This window comes from Cucurbita maxima, unplaced genomic scaffold, assembly GCF_002738345.1.
Source record: "Cucurbita maxima cultivar Rimu unplaced genomic scaffold, Cmax_1.0 Cma_Scf00244, whole genome shotgun sequence".
Lineage (NCBI taxonomy): Eukaryota > Viridiplantae > Streptophyta > Magnoliopsida > Cucurbitales > Cucurbitaceae > Cucurbita > Cucurbita maxima.
The window spans coordinates 50,112-68,596 of NW_019272260.1; the positions used below are offsets into that span (position 1 = coordinate 50,112).

The 18,485-nt window shown below is 36.8% G+C and overlaps 2 protein-coding genes and 1 long non-coding RNA gene across 7 annotated transcripts; 2 read left to right on the forward strand and 1 right to left on the reverse strand.

Annotated features, from left to right (window-relative positions):
* The first annotated feature begins 1,610 nt into the window (after nucleotides 1-1,610).
* On the forward strand, nucleotides 1,611-6,746 carry LOC111474103 (protein tesmin/TSO1-like CXC 2). 4 transcript variants are annotated; one of them, XM_023119357.1, is made up of 15 exons: nucleotides 1,611-1,948; nucleotides 2,869-2,929; nucleotides 2,997-3,096; nucleotides 3,205-3,275; nucleotides 3,343-3,534; nucleotides 3,602-3,751; nucleotides 3,819-4,126; nucleotides 4,194-4,223; nucleotides 4,567-5,039; nucleotides 5,145-5,222; nucleotides 5,319-5,499; nucleotides 5,577-5,672; nucleotides 5,756-5,822; nucleotides 5,946-6,108; nucleotides 6,188-6,746. In XM_023119357.1, the coding sequence occupies exons 1-15, from the start codon at nucleotides 1,895-1,897 to the stop codon at nucleotides 6,534-6,536; spliced, it is 2,373 nt and encodes a 790-aa protein (XP_022975125.1). In that variant the 5' UTR covers nucleotides 1,611-1,894; the 3' UTR covers nucleotides 6,537-6,746. The 4 variants fall into 4 exon arrangements, with proteins under 4 accessions (XP_022975125.1, XP_022975126.1, XP_022975123.1 ...); XM_023119358.1 differs by having other exon boundaries at nucleotides 1,612-1,948; nucleotides 2,869-2,957; nucleotides 3,025-3,096; ... (1 more) ...; nucleotides 3,670-3,784; nucleotides 3,852-4,126; XM_023119355.1 differs by having other exon boundaries at nucleotides 1,612-1,948; nucleotides 2,869-2,957; nucleotides 3,025-3,096; nucleotides 3,602-3,784; nucleotides 3,852-4,126.
* Nucleotides 6,747-10,573: 3,827 nt separating this feature from the next.
* On the forward strand, nucleotides 10,574-17,663 carry LOC111474107 (protein NETWORKED 1A-like). Of its 2 annotated transcripts, none has more exons than XM_023119366.1 (5): nucleotides 10,574-10,659; nucleotides 10,773-11,168; nucleotides 11,434-11,629; nucleotides 12,048-16,129; nucleotides 16,333-17,663. In XM_023119366.1, exons 3-5 carry the CDS (start codon nucleotides 11,527-11,529, stop codon nucleotides 17,446-17,448), a joined length of 5,301 nt encoding a protein of 1,766 aa, XP_022975134.1. In that variant the 5' UTR covers nucleotides 10,574-10,659; nucleotides 10,773-11,168; nucleotides 11,434-11,526; the 3' UTR covers nucleotides 17,449-17,663. The 2 variants fall into 2 exon arrangements, with proteins under 2 accessions (XP_022975134.1, XP_022975135.1); XM_023119367.1 differs by having other exon boundaries at nucleotides 10,773-10,939.
* Nucleotides 17,664-17,979: 316 nt separating this feature from the next.
* LOC111474108 lies at nucleotides 17,980-18,485 on the reverse strand. Its single transcript, XR_002715855.1, has 2 exons — nucleotides 18,371-18,485; nucleotides 17,980-18,266 (listed from the first exon to the last, which is right to left on the reverse strand). It is a non-coding gene; the product is annotated as an uncharacterized LOC111474108 (long non-coding RNA).

Below are 18,485 nucleotides of genomic sequence, written 5' to 3' on the forward strand. Positions count from 1 at the left end.
CCGCCCTTCCGCCCATTTAAAACCCATTTTAATTTTATTAAAATTAAACTTTAAAACTGGTACCGTATATTTATAAATTAAATTCCACCTAGGACAAATGTCAGTTTTTAATCTTACTTTTTACTGTCACTGACCCAATATAGAAGTAACAAAATTTATCTTTTTCTATCAAATAAATAAAATACTAATTATTCATTCATTCTCACATTTATTTGCATTTAAAATATTTAAGAGAGATGTTTTTTTTTCTTTATAATTTATTAAATTTGGGGATATAAAACTTGCGGTGATATTATATGCTTTTGAATATAAATTTAGTTTTATAGTTTTTATTCCCAAAATATTTAAATAATAATAATAATAATAATAACCATTTTTACTCAAAAACTTATTAAATTACCCTTTTTACCGTATTGTTTTAGTTTTTCTTGCCTTTTTACCATTTTTAAGTTTATAATAAATACATATTAGTTTTAAAAAATAAATCAAATAATAACCTTGCCAACTTTAAACCCTAATACATTTATCGAATTTAATTAAAAAATAATTAATAAAAATAGAAATTAATTGGGATGGTAACCGAAAATATTCAATCGAATTTAATTAAAAAATAATTAATAAAAATAGAAATTAATTGGGATGGTAACCGAAAATATTCAGGATAGTAAAAACATAGACGTGTACATTGTTATTAATAAAATAGAAATTTCTCGTTATTTTTTTTTAATTTTACCTTATAAATAATATAATTATAATATAGAAAGAAAAATAACCCTACTTTAAAAAATACATAACAAAATGGAAGAATATAATTAATTATTTTAAATTCCAAAAAAAAAATACAATTTATAAATAAGAAAAACATTATCCAAAAATCTAAATTAGTAAAAAAAAAATTAAATAACAAAAATACTATTTCCATTAATCTAATATTTTTTTTTTCCATTTTCAAACAATTTTATTTAACTTTACAAAATGGAAACATTTTTTTAGCAATGTTATGTATAAAAAAAGAAAAAAAATCCGACAAAATATACATTAATTTCTATCGATCTTATAATATGTTACGGTTAATCCAATACTAAAATCAACCATCCAATATTAATATAGAATCTTATTCAATTTGACCTTACAGCCTTAGAAAAAAAAAAAACCCTTTTAACCTAAGATTAAGTTTCAATTCAATCGGCAGGAAAAATGATATGAAAATTATATACTTTTCTTCAACAACAAATAATCATAGTAGCTTTAGAAACATTAGAAAAACCCAGAAAATCTGAATCCACTCAATGGCAGTGGAAAGAGATTGAAGGACTAAAAGAAAAAAAAATAAAAAGGGTTGAGGCAAGAAAATCAAGACCCAGAAAAGCAAATCATATTCAGCGTTACTTTTTTTTTAATAAATAGTTTTGTATTATGTAACAGTAAAGCAAAAGAGAAAAGAGAAAAGCGTTACTTTTTTTTTAATAAATAGTTTTGTATTATGTAACAGTAAAGCAAAAGAGAAAAGAGAAAAAAAAAAAAAACGAAAATTTTACTGTGAAAAGGTAGAGAGGGGGCACATTTTTTTGTATTTACACATCGACAGCTGTGAAGAGGTGAGTGTGGGAGATTGTGGTGGGACTTTGTTGTAGGGTCCGGGTTATCCCCACGAGAAAATCTACTATCCCGCCTTCCCGCTCCTTTGAATCTCATCTGGGAGACCCCATTTTTTTCTAAGTAGAAAGAAAACTAGGTTAAGAGAGGGGGAAACTTCGGAGAAAGGGAAGTCAGAAGAATGGAAGTGGTTAGCTAGCTTGCTTTGATTGTGTGTGTGTGTGTGTGTGTGTTTTCTTCTTCTTTTGAGTGATCTCTTTGAGGTATGCTGCTGGAGGAATCCATTTAGCTCGCCGACATGGATACTCCGGAGAGGAAACAGATCGCCACTACTTCTGTCTCTAAATTTGAGGTGCTGCTGCTTTGCATTTCAGATGGGGCTGACCCTTTTGCTGTTTGATTGTTTTTTTCTTTACTTTGGGAGTTTTTGTTATCTGGGTTGGGATTGGTTTGCTGTTCTTGTGCATGTTCTTTGATTTTGGCTTCGTTGACTTCTGGACCCTTAATTGGCCGATCCCATTTATGCTCTTGTGGATGTGTTGGCTGCATGGTCCGGTTTGTCTTGTGAATTCCTTGATCTGTTGTCTTTGTGGGTTTTGGTTGGTTTTTACTGCATGGTCCGGTTTGTCTTGTGAATTCCTTGATCTGTTGTCTTTGTGGGTTTTGGTTGGTTTTTACTTGAACTACTGTTTTCTACGTTTTTAATTCGATGAATTTGACGTTTGTTCGCTGTCTGATGGTTTTGGGAGGACTGGCTTCCTTGAGCTTCGTGTATTTGAGCTCCAGATCTCCAATTTGGGCAATATTTTTTGGGAGGACTGGCTTCCTTGAGCTTCGTGTATTTGAGCTCCAGATCTCCAATTTGGGCAATATTTGCTTTCATATTGGCCATGGTTTAGTTGCTGTTCTAGAGTTCTTTGTTACTGTTACTTAGAAATTTGGTGTGTTTAACTTAGTTGTGCTGCACCAAGCTTTGGAGCAGATCTGCATCTTGTTTCTGGCCTGTGGCTTCACGTGTAGAAACAATGTTTTCTGACGTTAGAGGCTCTTTGGAGACTTTCTTTTTAGTTCAACAATGTATGGGGTGGGGATATGAACCTCTAACCTCTTGGTCTCGATTGAACTATGCTCACATTGGTGGCTCTTTGGTGACTTGGTGCCGTGGTTTGGTGTTCTTTTTTCTTGTGTGTGTGTTGGGGGAAGGGTGTTTATGCATTAATTCTTGTAAATGCTTCATTTTTTCATGCCTTTACTGGGTTATTGCTGGTGCAGGATTCCCCTGTTTTCAATTACATCAACAATCTATCACCGATCCAACCCGTAAAGTCTATACATACTACGCAGACATTCAACTCTCTTAGTTTTGCATCTATCACCGATCCAACCCGTAAAGTCTATACATACTACGCAGACATTCAACTCTCTTAGTTTTGCCTCCCTTCCATCAGTTTTTACTTCGCCACACGTTAGTTCATACAAGGAATCTAGATTCTTAAGAAGGTACTGTACAGGCCTCTTTTAAGATGCCTTTTTTTCAAATTACTTGTGAGGATATGTAAATGCAGCTACTTTTTCTCATTATATAATTGAAGTTTTATTTGTCATTAGGCACAGTGTTGCAGATCTATCGAAACCGGACTTCGCTTCTGAAAATGGGAATAAAGTTGACACCAATGGAGGTGTTACTGGATCTATCGAAACCGGACTTCGCTTCTGAAAATGGGAATAAAGTTGACACCAATGGAGGTGTTACTGGGAGTGTGTCTCAATTACAGGAGAACTCTAGTGCACCAGATGGAAACTCTGATTCACTTTCTAATCCAACCAAGCTTCCTTCTGTGCACCCATTGTCTACTAAAGAGGAGCCACAAGCTATGAAGAGCGATTCGGCTCGTCCAGACTGTGACCAAAAGCTACCAGATAGTGTTACAGAATCAGGTGAAGATCCAGCTTTAATTGAACCCTATGTTCACAACAAATCAGGAAATGGATCAGCTGAAGTCAGGTGAAGATCCAGCTTTAATTGAACCCTATGTTCACAACAAATCAGGAAATGGATCAGCTGAAGTTGAAGCTGAAGCGAATAAGCAAGTCGTAAGCCTCACTGAAGAAAGAGAGGCGACCGGTTATGATTGGGAAAGCTTAATTACTGAAGGCTCTGATCTTTTGATATTCAGCTCCCCCAATGGTTCAGAGTGATTGGGAAAGCTTAATTACTGAAGGCTCTGATCTTTTGATATTCAGCTCCCCCAATGGTTCAGAGGCTATCAGACTAGTTCAGAAACCATTAGACCTTGTGACAGGGTTTACTTCAAGTACCTTGTCTCAAATCATGGAAAATGACAATACCAATCTGTCGAAAATGAGAATTGCTGATCCAATAGAATCTAGTGGTGGACAGCAGGAAATAGAGTTTTTGTCATCTCAAGCTGGAGAGGCTCGTGAGCTAAAAGATATGGACCGTGCAATAGATAGCCTTTCTTTTCCAAACTCAAGTAACTCTATGAGTAGGGAAATAACAGATGATGAGGTGGCTAGATATATTACCTTTTCCAAACTCAAGTAACTCTATGAGTAGGGAAATAACAGATGATGAGGTGGCTAGATATATTACAGATGATTGTAAGGTATTGATGCTTAATTGTCTCCCTATGAACTTTTTATGCAAATGCTACCGTTCGACTTTTTGCATCTTGCATGTCAGAACTACAAGGAAATAATAGGCAATGTAATTGAGAAGGATAACATTTTGTTCAAAAATGTAACTTATCAATGTTTTTATTACACCAATTTTTAAGTCAGAACGTTATGAACACGTCTATTTAAATTTATCTGGTTACGTTTTGTGTAATATTTCATATAGAGCCCGTTTCACCATACATTGTGATCCCTTTTGTTTTAGCTAATATATAATGTAGCTTGCTTTGATTATTCAATAATACTAGTTGGGGTTTGTTTGTTTGCTTACAGCCAGTGTCTAATTTGTATCGGGGTATGCGGAGGCGCTGTCTGGACTTCGAGGCAGCAGTCAGTCGAAGAAAAAACTTAGAAGATGGTTCAACTAGTGGTTCTGTGTCGACACATCCAGAAGAGAAGATGCCATCCGTGGATAAACAGCTGGTCCCTTATAAAACCGGTGGTGTTGCAAGTCGATGCATTTTAACTGGAATAGGTTTACACTTAAATGCTTTGGCAACAGCGTCAAAGGATGCCAAAACTCTCAATCAAGAGAAGTTTTCGTCCGAGAAGCAGCTAAATTTGCCAAACTCGAGTGCTTCATGTCACTCTCCCTCAACTGGCCTGGATCCTCGCTTAACTTCGGTCGTTACTGAAAGGGATATGGACCCTTCAGAGAATGGGGTTCATAACGAGGAAGATGCTGTGAGGGCATCCGCTTATGTGCTTGCGGAGGACTTCAATCAAAATAGTCCCAAAAAGAAGAGGCAAGTAAACTTCTCTGAATGAAATGGCCAATGCATCACAGTATATAACTTCGATGTTTAGCTTCATCGCCTTGTTATCTAAAACTTTGTCAAATGGTTTTGCAGGCGTCGGTTGGAACATGCTGGAGAAACTGAGTCGTCGTGCAAACGCTGTAATTGTAAAAAGTCGAAGTGTTTAAAACTGTGAGTTCCAACTCCAACAGTTTGACTGAATCAATTGTTTCTTTTCTTCAAATTGGCTTCATAATTAGTATTTGACCTTTTGTACTCTTTGTGCAGTTACTGTGAATGCTTTGCTGCAGGCGTTTACTGTATCGAGCCATGCTCGTGTCAAGATTGCTTTAACAAACCTATTCATGAAGATACCGTTCTTGCAACTCGCAAACAGATTGAATCTCGCAATCCACTTGCATTTGCTCCCAAAGTGATCAGGAACTCGGACTCTCTTCCTGAGCCTGGGGTATGGAATCTCTGTCTAGATTTTTCTCTGTAGTGTCGGACTGCGAGATAATAACTTGAGAAATTTGTTTCGTTCAGGACGAATCTAACAAAACCCCGGCATCTGCACGGCATAAAAGGGGATGCAACTGCAAGAAGTCAAGTTGCCTCAAGAAATACTGTGAATGCTATCAGGTTTTCCCCCTTGGAAAATCATGTGTTTATTAGTTTTGTTCTTCTTTTCCTTCCGTGGGATCTTATTTAAACTGTTCGTGCAGGGCGGTGTTGGATGCTCCATCAGTTGCAGATGTGAGGGGTGTAAAAATGCATTTGGAAGAAAGGACGGTGAGTTTTACGAGTGATTTCGCGGCGTTGGTTCCGTGGTCTCTTGATTGTTCATCTGAGATTTTAGATACTTTGCTTTCCTTTCACTATTTTCCTTCATAGTAAATTTTGTTTTTGTTTCAGGGTCTTCTTTATTAGGATTAGAAACTGAACAAGAAGAAGAAGAACCAGAAACAAACCAAGCGAGTGCGATGGACGACAAAGCTTTGCACGGCCCTGAAATTCCGAATAATGAAGAACAGAACCCAGGTTCTGCTATTCCCTCAACACCATTACAGCACTGCAGGTGGATCTCTGAAAATTTCATCTTAAACATTAATGTTTATATTCATTGTTGTTGGGATATTGACAATCTACATCAACAGGCAATTGGTTCCTCTACCCTTCTCCTCAAGGAGCAAACCGCTGCGTTCTTCTTTTCTCAACGTCGGATCCTCGTCTGGATTTTACACTGGCAACAAGCTCGAAAAGCCGAACATTCTCCAATCGCAACCGGATCCAGGGAAAAATACTCTTCCTGGTATGGAAGATGAAATGCCAGATATTCTTTGTGGCAATTGCTCTCCTGGTGCAGGCGTGAAGACTGGCTCCCCCAACAGTAAGAGGATATCTCCTCCTCAGAGCGACTTCGGGTTATCGCCATTACCACGAACAGGCCGGAAGTTGATATTGCAGTCGATTCCTTCTTTCCCTTCTCTCACCCCTCAACACTGAACATGGTGAGTCTTCCGAGCAAAGTCTGCTTCAATTTGTCAATTAGTTGAAAAGTATGTTGCTCAGTAGTACTCTGTATAATAAAAGTAGTGTCCGTACGCCCAATACCTCCAACTTATCATGTAAAATATTAGTTTCCCTAAGCTTGTACCTGTAGAAATGATGGTTGGACTGTTGATTTATATAGATCCTTCATTAGTTTGCTTCTTTGCATCCTTTCTTCTCTTCATAGTTGATGACAGCCATGCCTTAGAAACCAAAGGCCTACCCCCTTACTCCTTAGCCCATTGGCCCAACCCATATGAATCAGGCACATGGGTGAGAGATAGGCCTTTGTCCTTTTCTATGCAGCAAGAACTGTAGAGAGGAACAAACATGTCTAGGATTTTTACTTGTTTGAAGAAACAACAAATTTACAGCACAAGTTTTAACTTTTTACAGCACTGTTTTTCTGAATTCAACTGGTAGCCAGCCACACAGCTGGCTACTTCACTAGAAAACAAGAACAAAATCTGAAAGTTTATCTCTTGGTTGGGATCCAAAAGATTCACATGCCCCTCTTATTTCCACTTTTCTTCTTAGATATACTTTTAAGGCCAACTTAATCATGGAGGTTGGTTGATGTCTTTTGGGTTTTGCTTTTTATATTATAAGGACAATCATGCCGACACTCCACAAAACTTCAACATATTCAAACCATTGTCCACACAAACACAATCTCTTTGGTCTTAATGTTCTTTGTGGCTGTTTTTCTTGATGTGTTCTTTGAATTAAGAACAGTAAACCTTCAGAATACATTAAAACTTTGTTGTTCTTTCTTGGTTTGTGCGGTTGTCGATGTATTGAATCGTTTCTTTCCTTTGTTTCTAATTTGTGGGTGTTTGGGTTGGTTTGGTTTGGTTTGGTTTGGTTTGTGCGTATCTCGTCTACTTTCACGAGACAATGGCCAAACCAAACCCTACAAAATGGTTTGATGAAGAATTTCAGAGGGAAATCACATCAAGAGGGTGAAGGGTTTTTATTAGCTGTTGTACTGTTTCTAAAAGCAGAAGAATGTAGCTTTTTTGGTGAGGAGGAAAAATCCAACAGTGGGTGGACAAGATTGAGCTGAGCCAATTAGAAAGGACTGTCTTTATTGATGGTGTTTGAGTTTTGATTGTGCAGAAAGTGCTCCAAATCTCCATTGTTGGAAGGTTTACAACATCTCCTGCATATTTAACTTCTTCATTAAACGTTGTATAATGTTGAGGATCATTAGAAGATGAGTCCCACATCGGCTAATTAGGAAGTTGATGACGGGTCTATAAGTAAGAAATGCTTCTTTATTTGTAGGAAAACCACAAGAGCTTATGCTTAAAGTGGACAACATCATACTATTGTGGAGTTCCGTGATTCTTAACATATAATTCATATTCAACCACTTGATGTTCTAAAAACCTCCTTGTCTTATTCAAATGAGTTACTTTTGTTCGTTAACATTTGAAACAAATAAAAAAAAACTTTCAATTTTGGTCGAATAAAACTTCGAAATTAAAAATAATTCAAAGTAAAATTGGAGGGACACCAATTATTTATGTATTAATAAGTATGAACAACCCATTTGCCATCTGACAGGTGGACCATGAGTCATATACAATGAGTCAAAAATCCTACGTTAGCATCCATGTGGACATCATTAAATGGACGGTTTTGATCATTGACAAGTTGTCCAATGAGTCAACATTTTTACTTGGACCCAAATAATCAGAAAATATCAATATTTAGAAAATTAAATTATTGATTTATTTTTTATCATTACTCATGATTCCGGACTTTTATGTTAAAAGGAAAAAAGTGTAAAAAATAAAACTTTTTGAAACAAAAAATAGATGCAAACAAAATTTAAATATTTATATTTTGAATAAAAATAGAAAGCCTCCCATTTCCCCCTTTTTATTTCAATGATATAAATTGTAAATATCCCATAATATAATAATAATAATTTTATCTCCATTCCTTAATATTTTAAAAGCTTTATTTTTGTACCACATGTTTTTTTTAAAAGAAAAATCATTTGAAACCTACCGTTGATGTCGGGTAATATTTTTTTAGAATGTTATTGGTTAAACTTTTAAAAATTCATGAATTTATGAGACACCCTTTAAAGTTTAAGTACCACATAGACACGAACTTGAAAGTTTAAGGCACTAAACGTGTAATTTTCATACTCGATCTATAAACCTAAGAATACTCAAATCACTCGACATTTCAACTGTCTTGTCAATATTGCATTAATGAGTATCATAGGAAAAAAAATTTAAACGTTTAACGTATATTCGATGAACCATAACCATGGCACAGTTGAAACTTGAAAGTGGACCATTAATTAAAAAAAAAGATGAAGTGGCGGACCCCTTCAAAGACAGACAAAATTCACCCACAATTTGAGACACCAATAATGGAGGGGTAGGCCATATGAGAAAACCAAGACGAAACGCACCAAAAATTCAAACAATGTGTTGGCAATCGTGGGGGACTTTTTTATTATTTTTATTGCTTAATGTTTGTTTAATATAAGCTTACAAAGCACCGACAGATTCCCTTTGCTATTTTGGTGTTTCTCTTAATGGATTAATTGATCATCTTATTAATATGGGTGTTCATTCGTTGGTTGGATTAAGTCGAGTTGAGACACTATTTAGACTCAATCCAATTGTTCTAATTCTAAATTTTTTCGGCTCAATTCAAGTAAACCATTAATTTTTTTTTTAGTCGGATTAGTTTCCGTTATTCAACCATTTATTTAAATTTTTATTTTATTGTCGAGTTAATTTTTTTAAAAAAATATAGATTTTTTATGAACACTAGTCAGAGTGTTCATTTTATGAACACTCACTTTTATTGTCGAGTTAATTTTTTTAAAAAAATATAGATTTTATCGTTAAGAAATTATGACATGTATAAATAATTTTACTTTTCGAGTGAAATTGATGCTATTAAAATAATTATCAGTTAATTTAAGCATAATTTAATAAATAAAATACCAATTATCATCTCGATGATTTACTAAAAAAAACAACTAATGGTTGGGAGTTGGTAAATGGGGGAAGTTGGGCAATGAGACCAAAGCTAAAAACCATTATTGATTGCCTATCTGATAATTCATAAGATCTACGATTAATAATGCAACAAAATTTAAAAATAATAGTCACATTTAATTTTAGATTAAGACTATAGTGTCTTATTTTCCCACATGATGATAATAAAAAGTGAGCTGAAAACGTTATAATTAAATTATATTTATAATAGCGTGTGGATGAAGACAATTATTTATAAATAAATGCGTCCGAAACCAAAACCAAATTATGAAATATCAATAAATACGTAAGCATAACTCAATTGTAGTAAATTTTGTAGTCGAAGATATATTTCTTAATTATTTTTTTAAAAAAAATGCGGACCAACTTTTGTTGACTTTTGTATTATGGATCTTAATTCTACCTAATTTTTATTTAATAATATTAACATAAAAAAATTGGATATTATTATTATTTTGTTTTCTTAAAAATTTTAATATATATTTTAGTAATATTTTATTATTATTATAATACTAATTTATTTTTCCTTATTAATGATCCATTATTAAAGAGAGGTGGTGTTCCACCCACACAAGGAAACTAGAAATATTGGTTATTGCAAAGAAAAAGGAAAAACATTAGAAATTTCATAATTTTGTGAGTTAACATATAGATTACTATTTGTGGAAAAATTGAATTATTTAATAATTTTAATAATTACTTCTCAAGAACACGATGAGAAAAATGAAAATTAGTATTATATTGAAGTTCTCATCTTGAAAAGCTGGTTAACAATAATTCAAGGCACTAATTACTGGTTAGAAACCCAATAAAGAACAGCTTGAACATCATAGCCACAAGCAACCGTGCAGAGAACAAAATTCTTTTTAATAACCAATAAGATAAAAATAAAGTAGGAGGTAGCTTTTGGTGATTTAAGCTCCTTAATCACTCTCTACCCACTAATCTTTTTCAGGGTGGTGACGACAAAACACAGCAAAATCGAAAGAATACGACTGTTTTCCTTTTTTTGAATCTAATTAACGCTAATTATACTGATTTTCAAGGTTATTTTTTGGGGTATTTTTTTGTTCTAATTCTATAGTTTCAAATTTTGTGTTAATTTCCTAATTGGGTTGCTTACCCCTTCATCTAATTCACTCCTTTTGCTTAATCTCAGGGCTGGCATTTACGCTGCTCGAACGGCCGAGCTATCATTGGACGGTTACTGTACGAAACCCGATAATATAATGCGATAATGATATTCTGCGATGGAGAATAGCAGGGAGACAGAGAGAGAGAGAGAGAGAGAGAGAGAGAGAAGAAATGGGGTGAAGAAGCTGATTGGTTTGTGGGGTTTTCTCTGATGACCCATTTTGTTGCCTTAGTTCTTATGCTTTTCATTTGATCGAAGCGTTTGATTAGAGGAAATCGCTGTTTCGCCTCTTTTTTGGGAGACCCATTTGCTTGAAATTTGATTTTGTGTTCTTTCTGAGCTGTACTGCTTCTTGTATGATTGGGAACAAGCTGCTTTTTCAGCCGTTCTGGTGATTTTTGGTCCCCTGATTACAAAAGGGTTGGTTTCTGCAGCATATTTGAACTATTGATTTCTTCCATTTGCACTAATTCTTGTGTGTTAGAGTTCATAATCGATTCGTATAGATAAGATTTGTTTGAAACAATCAAGTTCTTGTAAATTTGGGAAAGTTTAAGTGGTTGGAGATCTGGATTTCATCTGTTTTCCTCATCCTTCTCTTTGAAGCTGCCTTTTATTAAAGGCTAAATGGCCACAATGTGAACAAAGCTTCGTTTCATAATGACGTTTTTGTCTTGCTATGCAGGTGAACTCAGTGACAGGGAGATGGGAAGGCTCGTGGAGGATTAGCTTGGTTTCTGGCCTGGATCCGTTACCTTGATTGTTGTGTTCTGGAGTTATGGCGACGTTGTTGCATTCGGAATCTCGGCGCTTGTATTCTTGGTGGTGGGATAGCCATATCAGCCCCAAAAACTCAAAATGGCTACAGGAGAATCTTACAGGTTATGCATCTTCCATCTTGACTAATCTTACTGATGCGAGTTCAGTTCTATTCCCATGTTTAGATGGTGCTTGACCCCCACATTACTCGAGTCCGTGGGGGACTTTTCGTTTAGTTTACGAGCTGCATTGTTCTTACATTTGTTCAGCTTCCTTTAGTCTCGAATCTTTTCTTCACTGTAAATAAAGAAAGACTCAAGAGTTCGCGAACTTCACTCGACCTTTGACTGATTTCACTTGGAAAAGCTGCTTCGTTCAATCACTTGCCCTTTACCGTCCATTCGCGTTAATTTCTTGCTGAATTTTTTTAACATCTGAGTTTTGGATGAGTTGGTATTGGAGGCTAGAGTTGAAGAATGAGGTAGAAAGTTTGTAGTTGAAACTCTCTTTAAAGGAGACCTGTTGTTCACATGTTTGCAGATATGGATGCCAAAGTAAAAGCAATGATCAAACTCATTGAAGAAGATGCAGACTCCTTTGCAAGAAGAGCAGAAATGTACTACAAGAAACGTCCGGAGCTAATGAAATTAGTCGAGGAATTTTACCGAGCTTACCGTGCTTTAGCCGAAAGATATGACCATGCAACTGCAGAGCTTCGTCATGCACATAAAACCATGGCTCAAGCTTTTGACAACCAAATGCCTCCTTTTATGTTCTCTGATGAGTCAGCTTCAGGGTCTTCTAGTTCTGAAGCTGAAGTCCACACACCAGAAATCCACCTCCCGAATCGTGCACTGCTCGATCGAGATGACTCGCACAAGGATTCGGCATGTTCAACATCAACAAACCAACATCCATTAAGAACAAAAGGAGACAATGAGCTAGAAAATTTAGAGGTTAGTGAAGGAGGAAGCATCAAACCACTAGTTTTTTCTGAAGGGGAATTGGATGACCATAGTTTGCAAAACGTATCCTCTCAGTTATCAAGTAAAGCTTATGATCACGAATCGCATGAGCTGGTTGAGTCGGGAAGTGACGAGAAATTGGATGTCGAACTTCAAAACTTAAGAAAGAGACTCAAACAGATGGAAGCTGAAAAGGAAGCTTTCTTTCTTAAATACCAGAATTCTTTGGAGAAGTTATCTAGCTTAGAGAAAGAACTTAGTTCTGCTCAGAAAGATGCCGGCCGACTAGACGAACGAGCGAGCAAAGCCGAAATCGAAATAAAAATATTGAAGGAAGCCCTTATAGATCTGAAAGCAGAGAAGAATGCTGGTCTTCTACAATATAATCAATGTTTGCAAAAGATATCTAGCCTAGAAAAGCTATTATTTGTAGCCCAACAAGATGCTGAAGCACATAATGAGAAAGTTGCCAAGGCCGAAATTGAGGCGCAGAACTTTGAGCAACAGCTTTCCAGATTAGCAGCTGAAAAGGAGGCCAGTCTTCTTCAGTATGAACAATGCCTAAAGGAGATATCTGCTTTGGAGAAGAAAATCTCTCTTTCTGAAGATTATGCAAGAATGCTTGATGAACAAATGAGTAGTTCAGAGACTGAAGTCAAAGCACTGAAGATAGCTCTTGATGAACTGAAAGAAGAGAAGGAAATAGCATCCCGCCAGTATGAGCAGTGCTTGGAGAAGATTGCGAAAATGGAAGCTGTAATATCTTGTGCTCAAGACGACGCAAAACGTCTGAAAGGTGAGCTTATGATGGCTAAAGCAAAACTCGAGACAACCGAAGAAAGGTGTGCTCGTTTGGAGCAATCAAACCATTCACTGCAGTTTGATGCAGACAAACTTGTGCAGAAGATTGCTATTAAGGATCAAGAGCTTGCAGAAAAGCTAGATGAGTTGAAGAAAGTTCAGAGTCTAATGAACGACGAGCAGTCGCGATTCGTACAAGTTGAAAACACTCTCCACACTCTGCAGAATTTGCATTGTCAATCTCAGGAGGAGCAGAGAGCTCTGACCTTGGAGCTAAAAAATGGTCTCATGATGTTGAAGGATTTGGATATATGCAAACATGGTATGGAGGAAGAGCTTCAACGAGTTAAGGACGAAAACAAAATGCTGAATGAACTACATTTTTCTTCTGATACTTCAATGAAGAATTTAGAGGATCAATTATCTAGCTTGAAGGAGATGAAGGACAAACTTGAAGAAGTTGTTGCACAAAAAGAAGATCAGAGTAACTTGCTTGAGAAAGAGATCCTTCATTTGAGAGAAGAAATTAAGGGCTTAAGCGGAAGATACCACGGCATAACGAGACAATTGGAGGCAGTAGGATTGGATCCCGACTCGCTCGAATCGTCAGTGAAGGAATTTCAGGAGGAGAATGCCAAGCTGAGGGGGGCATGTGAAAAGGACAGGAACAAGATGGAAGCACTTCATGAGAAGCTCAGTTATATGGATGAACTTTCAAAGGAAAATTCCATTCTTAAGGTATCTCTAGCTGAACTGAATGCTGAATTGGAGAAAGTCAAGGAATCCCAGGAAGAAAAAACTGCTCTTGTTGCAGAGAAATCTTCGTTGCTTTCGCAGTTGCAGAATGTAACTGAGAATATGTTGAAACTTTTAGAGAAGAACACATTGCTAGAAGACTCCCTATCTGGTGCAAACAAAGAGCTTGAAGGTTTAAGAGCAAAATCAAAGGGCTTAGAAGAATTCTGCCAGTTATTGAAGGATGAGAGGTCAAATCTTCTGAATGAACGAGGGGTGTTGGTGGGTCGACTCGAAAGCATCGAACCAAGACTAGGAAATCTCGAAAAGAGGTTTACAAATCTTGAAGAGAAGTATTCTGATCTTGAAAATGACAAAGACTCTGCCTTATATCAAATAGAAGAATTGAGATTTTCCCTTCTCATGGAAGAACAAGAGCATACAACTTACAAACAATTGACCGAGGCGAGACTTGCTGGTTTGGAGGATGATGTCCATGCCCTGAGAGAAGAAAGTAGAGTAGGCAAGGAAGAAATCGAAGAACTACTAGATAATGCTGTAAACGCCCAGGTCGAGATCTATATCTTGCAGAGGTTTGTTGAGGATATGGAAAGGAAAAATATTTCTATGCTCATTGAATGTGAACAATATGAAGAGGCATCCAAGTTATCAGATAAACTTATTGCTGATTTGGAAGGCGAAAATCTCGAGCAACAAGTCGAAGTGGAGTTTATGTACAACGAAATCGATAAACTCAGAGCTGGAATCCGAAAGGTATTAATGGCTCTTCGAATTGATCAAGATTATGTGCAGGGAAATATGAAAGACGAGAAAATCCTGATAGTGGATATCTTGACCAGAATTGAGGACTTGAAAGCTTCTGTGTTCAAAAATAAGGACAAGAAGCAGCAACTGCTAGTTCAGAACTCAGTTTTATTAACTCTTCTCAAGCAACTGAGTTTAGAGAGTGAAGAACTTCTATTAGAGAAAGATAACATTATGCAGGAGTTAAAGATCATGAAGGGGCAGCTAGCAATGCATGAAAACGACAAGCACGAGCTTCTGAAGTCGAAAAACGAGTTGATGATGCAAGTTAGCCAGTGGGAGCAACATGAGCTACTGCTGAAGGCCGAGATCGAAACTCTAAATGAGAAGCTAGTAAATCTTCAAGGGACCTGCCTTATGCTGGAAAAAGAAAATCATAATGTTGCTGAAGAAAAGAAATCTTTGCTCAAGAAATTTTTAGACCTTGAAGAAGGCAAGAACATTATTCAACAAGAACAGCACGATTTAATCGTCCGGGAAGTGATTGCGTTCAATATCCTATCATCGGTTTTTGAAAGCTTCAAAACCGAGAAATTCATGGAAACGGAAAAGCTCGTTCAAGACATATGTCGTCTCCAAGTGGTGAATTCTGATACAAAGGAAGAAGTTGGAAAGTTAGCAGAGAAATTTCAGGTGAAGGAAGTGGAAAATTTGCATTTAAATGGTTCAGTAGAGAAATTGGCTAAGGAGCTACATGAAGCAAAGGACATGAACGATCAACTTAGCTATCAAATTTTACTTGGAAATGATTTTCTGAGGGTGACAGCCCAAGAGCTTTCTGAAACAGAAGAGAAGCTTAAAAATTCACATCTTGAACTGTCTGAAAAGTGCTCAAACCAGGAGAATGAGATTCAAAGCCTTTGTGAACTGAACGGAAACTTAAAATACGAAGTCGATTTATTGCACGACGAGATCGAGAAATGCAAAGTTAAAGAGGAATGTCTGAATTCAGAACTACAGGAGAGAAGAGATGAATTCGAGCTCTGGGAAGCGGAGGCCACGACGTTTTACTTCGATCTTCAAATCTCATTGATCCGGGAGGTCTTATACGAACATACGGTTCATGAACTTGCACAGGCTTGTGAAACTGCTGGGGATGAGAATGCTGCAAAAACTACAGAGATTGAACAACTCAGAGAAAGAGTAGGTTCCCTGGAAACTGAAATTGGAGAGATGGAAGCACAGATGTCTGCTTATAAGCCTGCCATAGCTTCTCTGAGACATGATGTAGAATCACTCAAGCATATTGTTCTTCCTCAAACTAGGGATATCTGTAAGGGTTTTGTAGGAGAAGAGGTAAAGCTTTTTTCTTATTAAATATATGCTAAAACACCTGCAGCAGTACTTTAATGCACAAATTTACTACGATTTAGCTCAAAATAGCCAAAGTTTGTGCTTGGTATCATTGAACTTCTTCAGTTCCTTTGTTATTGGATGAGCTGAGCGTGAAGGATAATGTTGCTGAATTCTAATAATGATTTATGTTCATATGTTGCCAGGAGGAGGAAACCAAGATTCATGTTCATCACAGTAGCTGTTATGTCCACAAAGATGAGATATTGGATTTGCAGAAGATTAGGGCCGTGATAAAGGCAGTCGAGATTGCTGTGATCGAAGAAAAGGAAAAACTGAACAAAGAAGCTGCTGAAAAACGTGTCGAAAACTCGAAATCGGAAGGAAACTCGGTTCAAAAAGCAACGACTAAGGAAGGGAAGGGTTTGAGGGATGGAATTAGTGATAAAGTAAAGGCAAGAAAGAACAAACCTGAGAATGGAATATTGATGAAAGATATTCCATTGGATCATGTATCAGATAGTTCATTCCAGAGAAGAAGCAAAAGGGAATGTAGTGAGACCAGTGATCAAATGCTGAAGTTGTGGGAAACTGATGAACAAGAATGCGAGCAGAGTTTGATTGATAGCGTGCCACAAAGCCCGTCGGATGCGCAAATCGAGTGCCCACAGTCAGAAATTGTAGAACATAAAAGTCCAGATTGTTCTTCAGAGCTGCAAGTAGAGAAGGAGTTGAGCGTTGATAGATTGGAGCTATCGCCTAGCATTAGAGAACGAATTCGACGAGGTCGAAAAGGAAAGGTTTTGGAGAGACTTGATTCAGATGTTGTTCAGTTGACAGGTCTTCTAACAAGCGTTCAGGATTTGAAAAAGAGAATGGAAGTGAACACAGTGGAAATGGCTAGAAACAATGAATACGACACGGTCGAGAAACATTTAAAAGAAGTCGAGGAAGCGATCTTCCAGCAAGTAAATATCAATGGTCAACTGAAGCAGAGTTTGGAACGCAGTCCATCGTGTTTCGAGCGAAGGTCATCAGTAGAAAGCGAGGCAACTGGAAACATGCCCCTAAACAAACTAACAGACCAGGCACAAAGAGGATCAGAGAAGATAGGAAAACTACAGTTTGAAGTACAGAACATTCAGCGTGTTATTATGAAGCTCGAATCCGAGAAAACGAGAAATGGGAAGAACAGATTCTCGAAGAGTAAACCAGGTGTTATTCTGAGAGATTTCATCTACAGAAGCAGAAAACGCAGCAGCGAAAGACGGAAGAAGGCATGTGCTTGTGGATGTACAAAACCTTCTACTCATGGAGACTGAGTGTTGTAATGCTGAAGAACAGCATAATGTTATAGAGGCAGCAGAGCTAGATATTATCCCCTTGTAAGTTGTATGTACAATTGTAGTTTGGTGCTCGGTAGATCATCTCTGGATCTTTTTTTTTTTTTTTTTTTGAAAAAAATGCTCCCCTTTTGATCTTATGATGAACTATAATATAGACAGATTGATGTAGTGATATAACCTCCTTTCTAAAACTTATAAAATCTTGAGCTACCTTCATTGATTGATTGATTTTGCAGAATAGGGCCCTACATTGAGATGCATACATAATTGCCAAAATCTTGGCTTTGTGATGCTCAAGTAAACAAATGACCTGACTTCACCTTAGTTTAACGGGATCCGTTCTACAATTACTCAGCGATCAATGTATTGTGTAGCACAAGATTACGGAGAAGTCTTTTCCATACCTATCTCTGCCCTTATGAAAAGTCTTTTCCATCCCCATCTCTGCCCTTTTTCATTTTCCATACCCACGAAATTCTTCATTGAAGATCTAAAAACATTTAAGAGTGAAAAAAACGGTGCAATTTGCTAAAATTGATTCAATGAAAGTATTCTTAACTAAGGATTTGGTAGCACAAAATTGCGATCCTCAAAACCAACTCTCTGACTAGATCGAGAAGCGGGTTAAAACTAAGTTTGTGACAAAGCGGGGCAAAACTAAACAAAAACAGATCAAATGAAATTCAACATAACTGAACTTAAGCTCCAACAATTTCGGTAGGCCCCTCGTCTGCAGCTTCATCAGCAGGTCTCTCAACCTTCACGCCAACGTCTTCTGAGTAGTCTCCATGAACCTACGAACACAGATCACGGCAATGATAAGACTCTGAAATACTATTATAATTTCATAGGCTACGGATCAAGTTCAAAACATTAAGAGTATAAACCATGTATATACCTCCATCAACTTTCCAAGATCGAATTTGGGTGCTTTCAAAATTTTTACTTTCCGGATAAACACATTTTGAAGAGGGTAGATGCTGGATGTTGCCTTTTCAATCTCCTTGCCGATG

Bases quoted from the DNA above. Each gene is read 5' to 3' on its own strand.
- LOC111474103 (XM_023119357.1), top strand. From the start codon at position 1,895: ATGGATACTCCGGAGAGGAAACAGATCGCCACTACTTCTGTCTCTAAA. The intron at 3,276-3,342 runs GTGTTACTGGAT...ACACCAATGGAG, and splicing joins TAAAGTTGACACCAATGGAG to GTGTTACTGGGAGTGTGTCT. The intron at 4,127-4,193 runs GTGGCTAGATAT...ACAGATGATGAG, and splicing joins GGGAAATAACAGATGATGAG to GTGGCTAGATATATTACAGA.
- LOC111474107 (XM_023119366.1), top strand. From the start codon at position 11,527: ATGGCGACGTTGTTGCATTCGGAATCTCGGCGCTTGTATTCTTGGTGG. The intron at 11,630-12,047 runs GTTATGCATCTT...ACATGTTTGCAG, and splicing joins GCTACAGGAGAATCTTACAG to ATATGGATGCCAAAGTAAAA. The intron at 16,130-16,332 runs GTAAAGCTTTTT...ATATGTTGCCAG, and splicing joins AGGGTTTTGTAGGAGAAGAG to GAGGAGGAAACCAAGATTCA.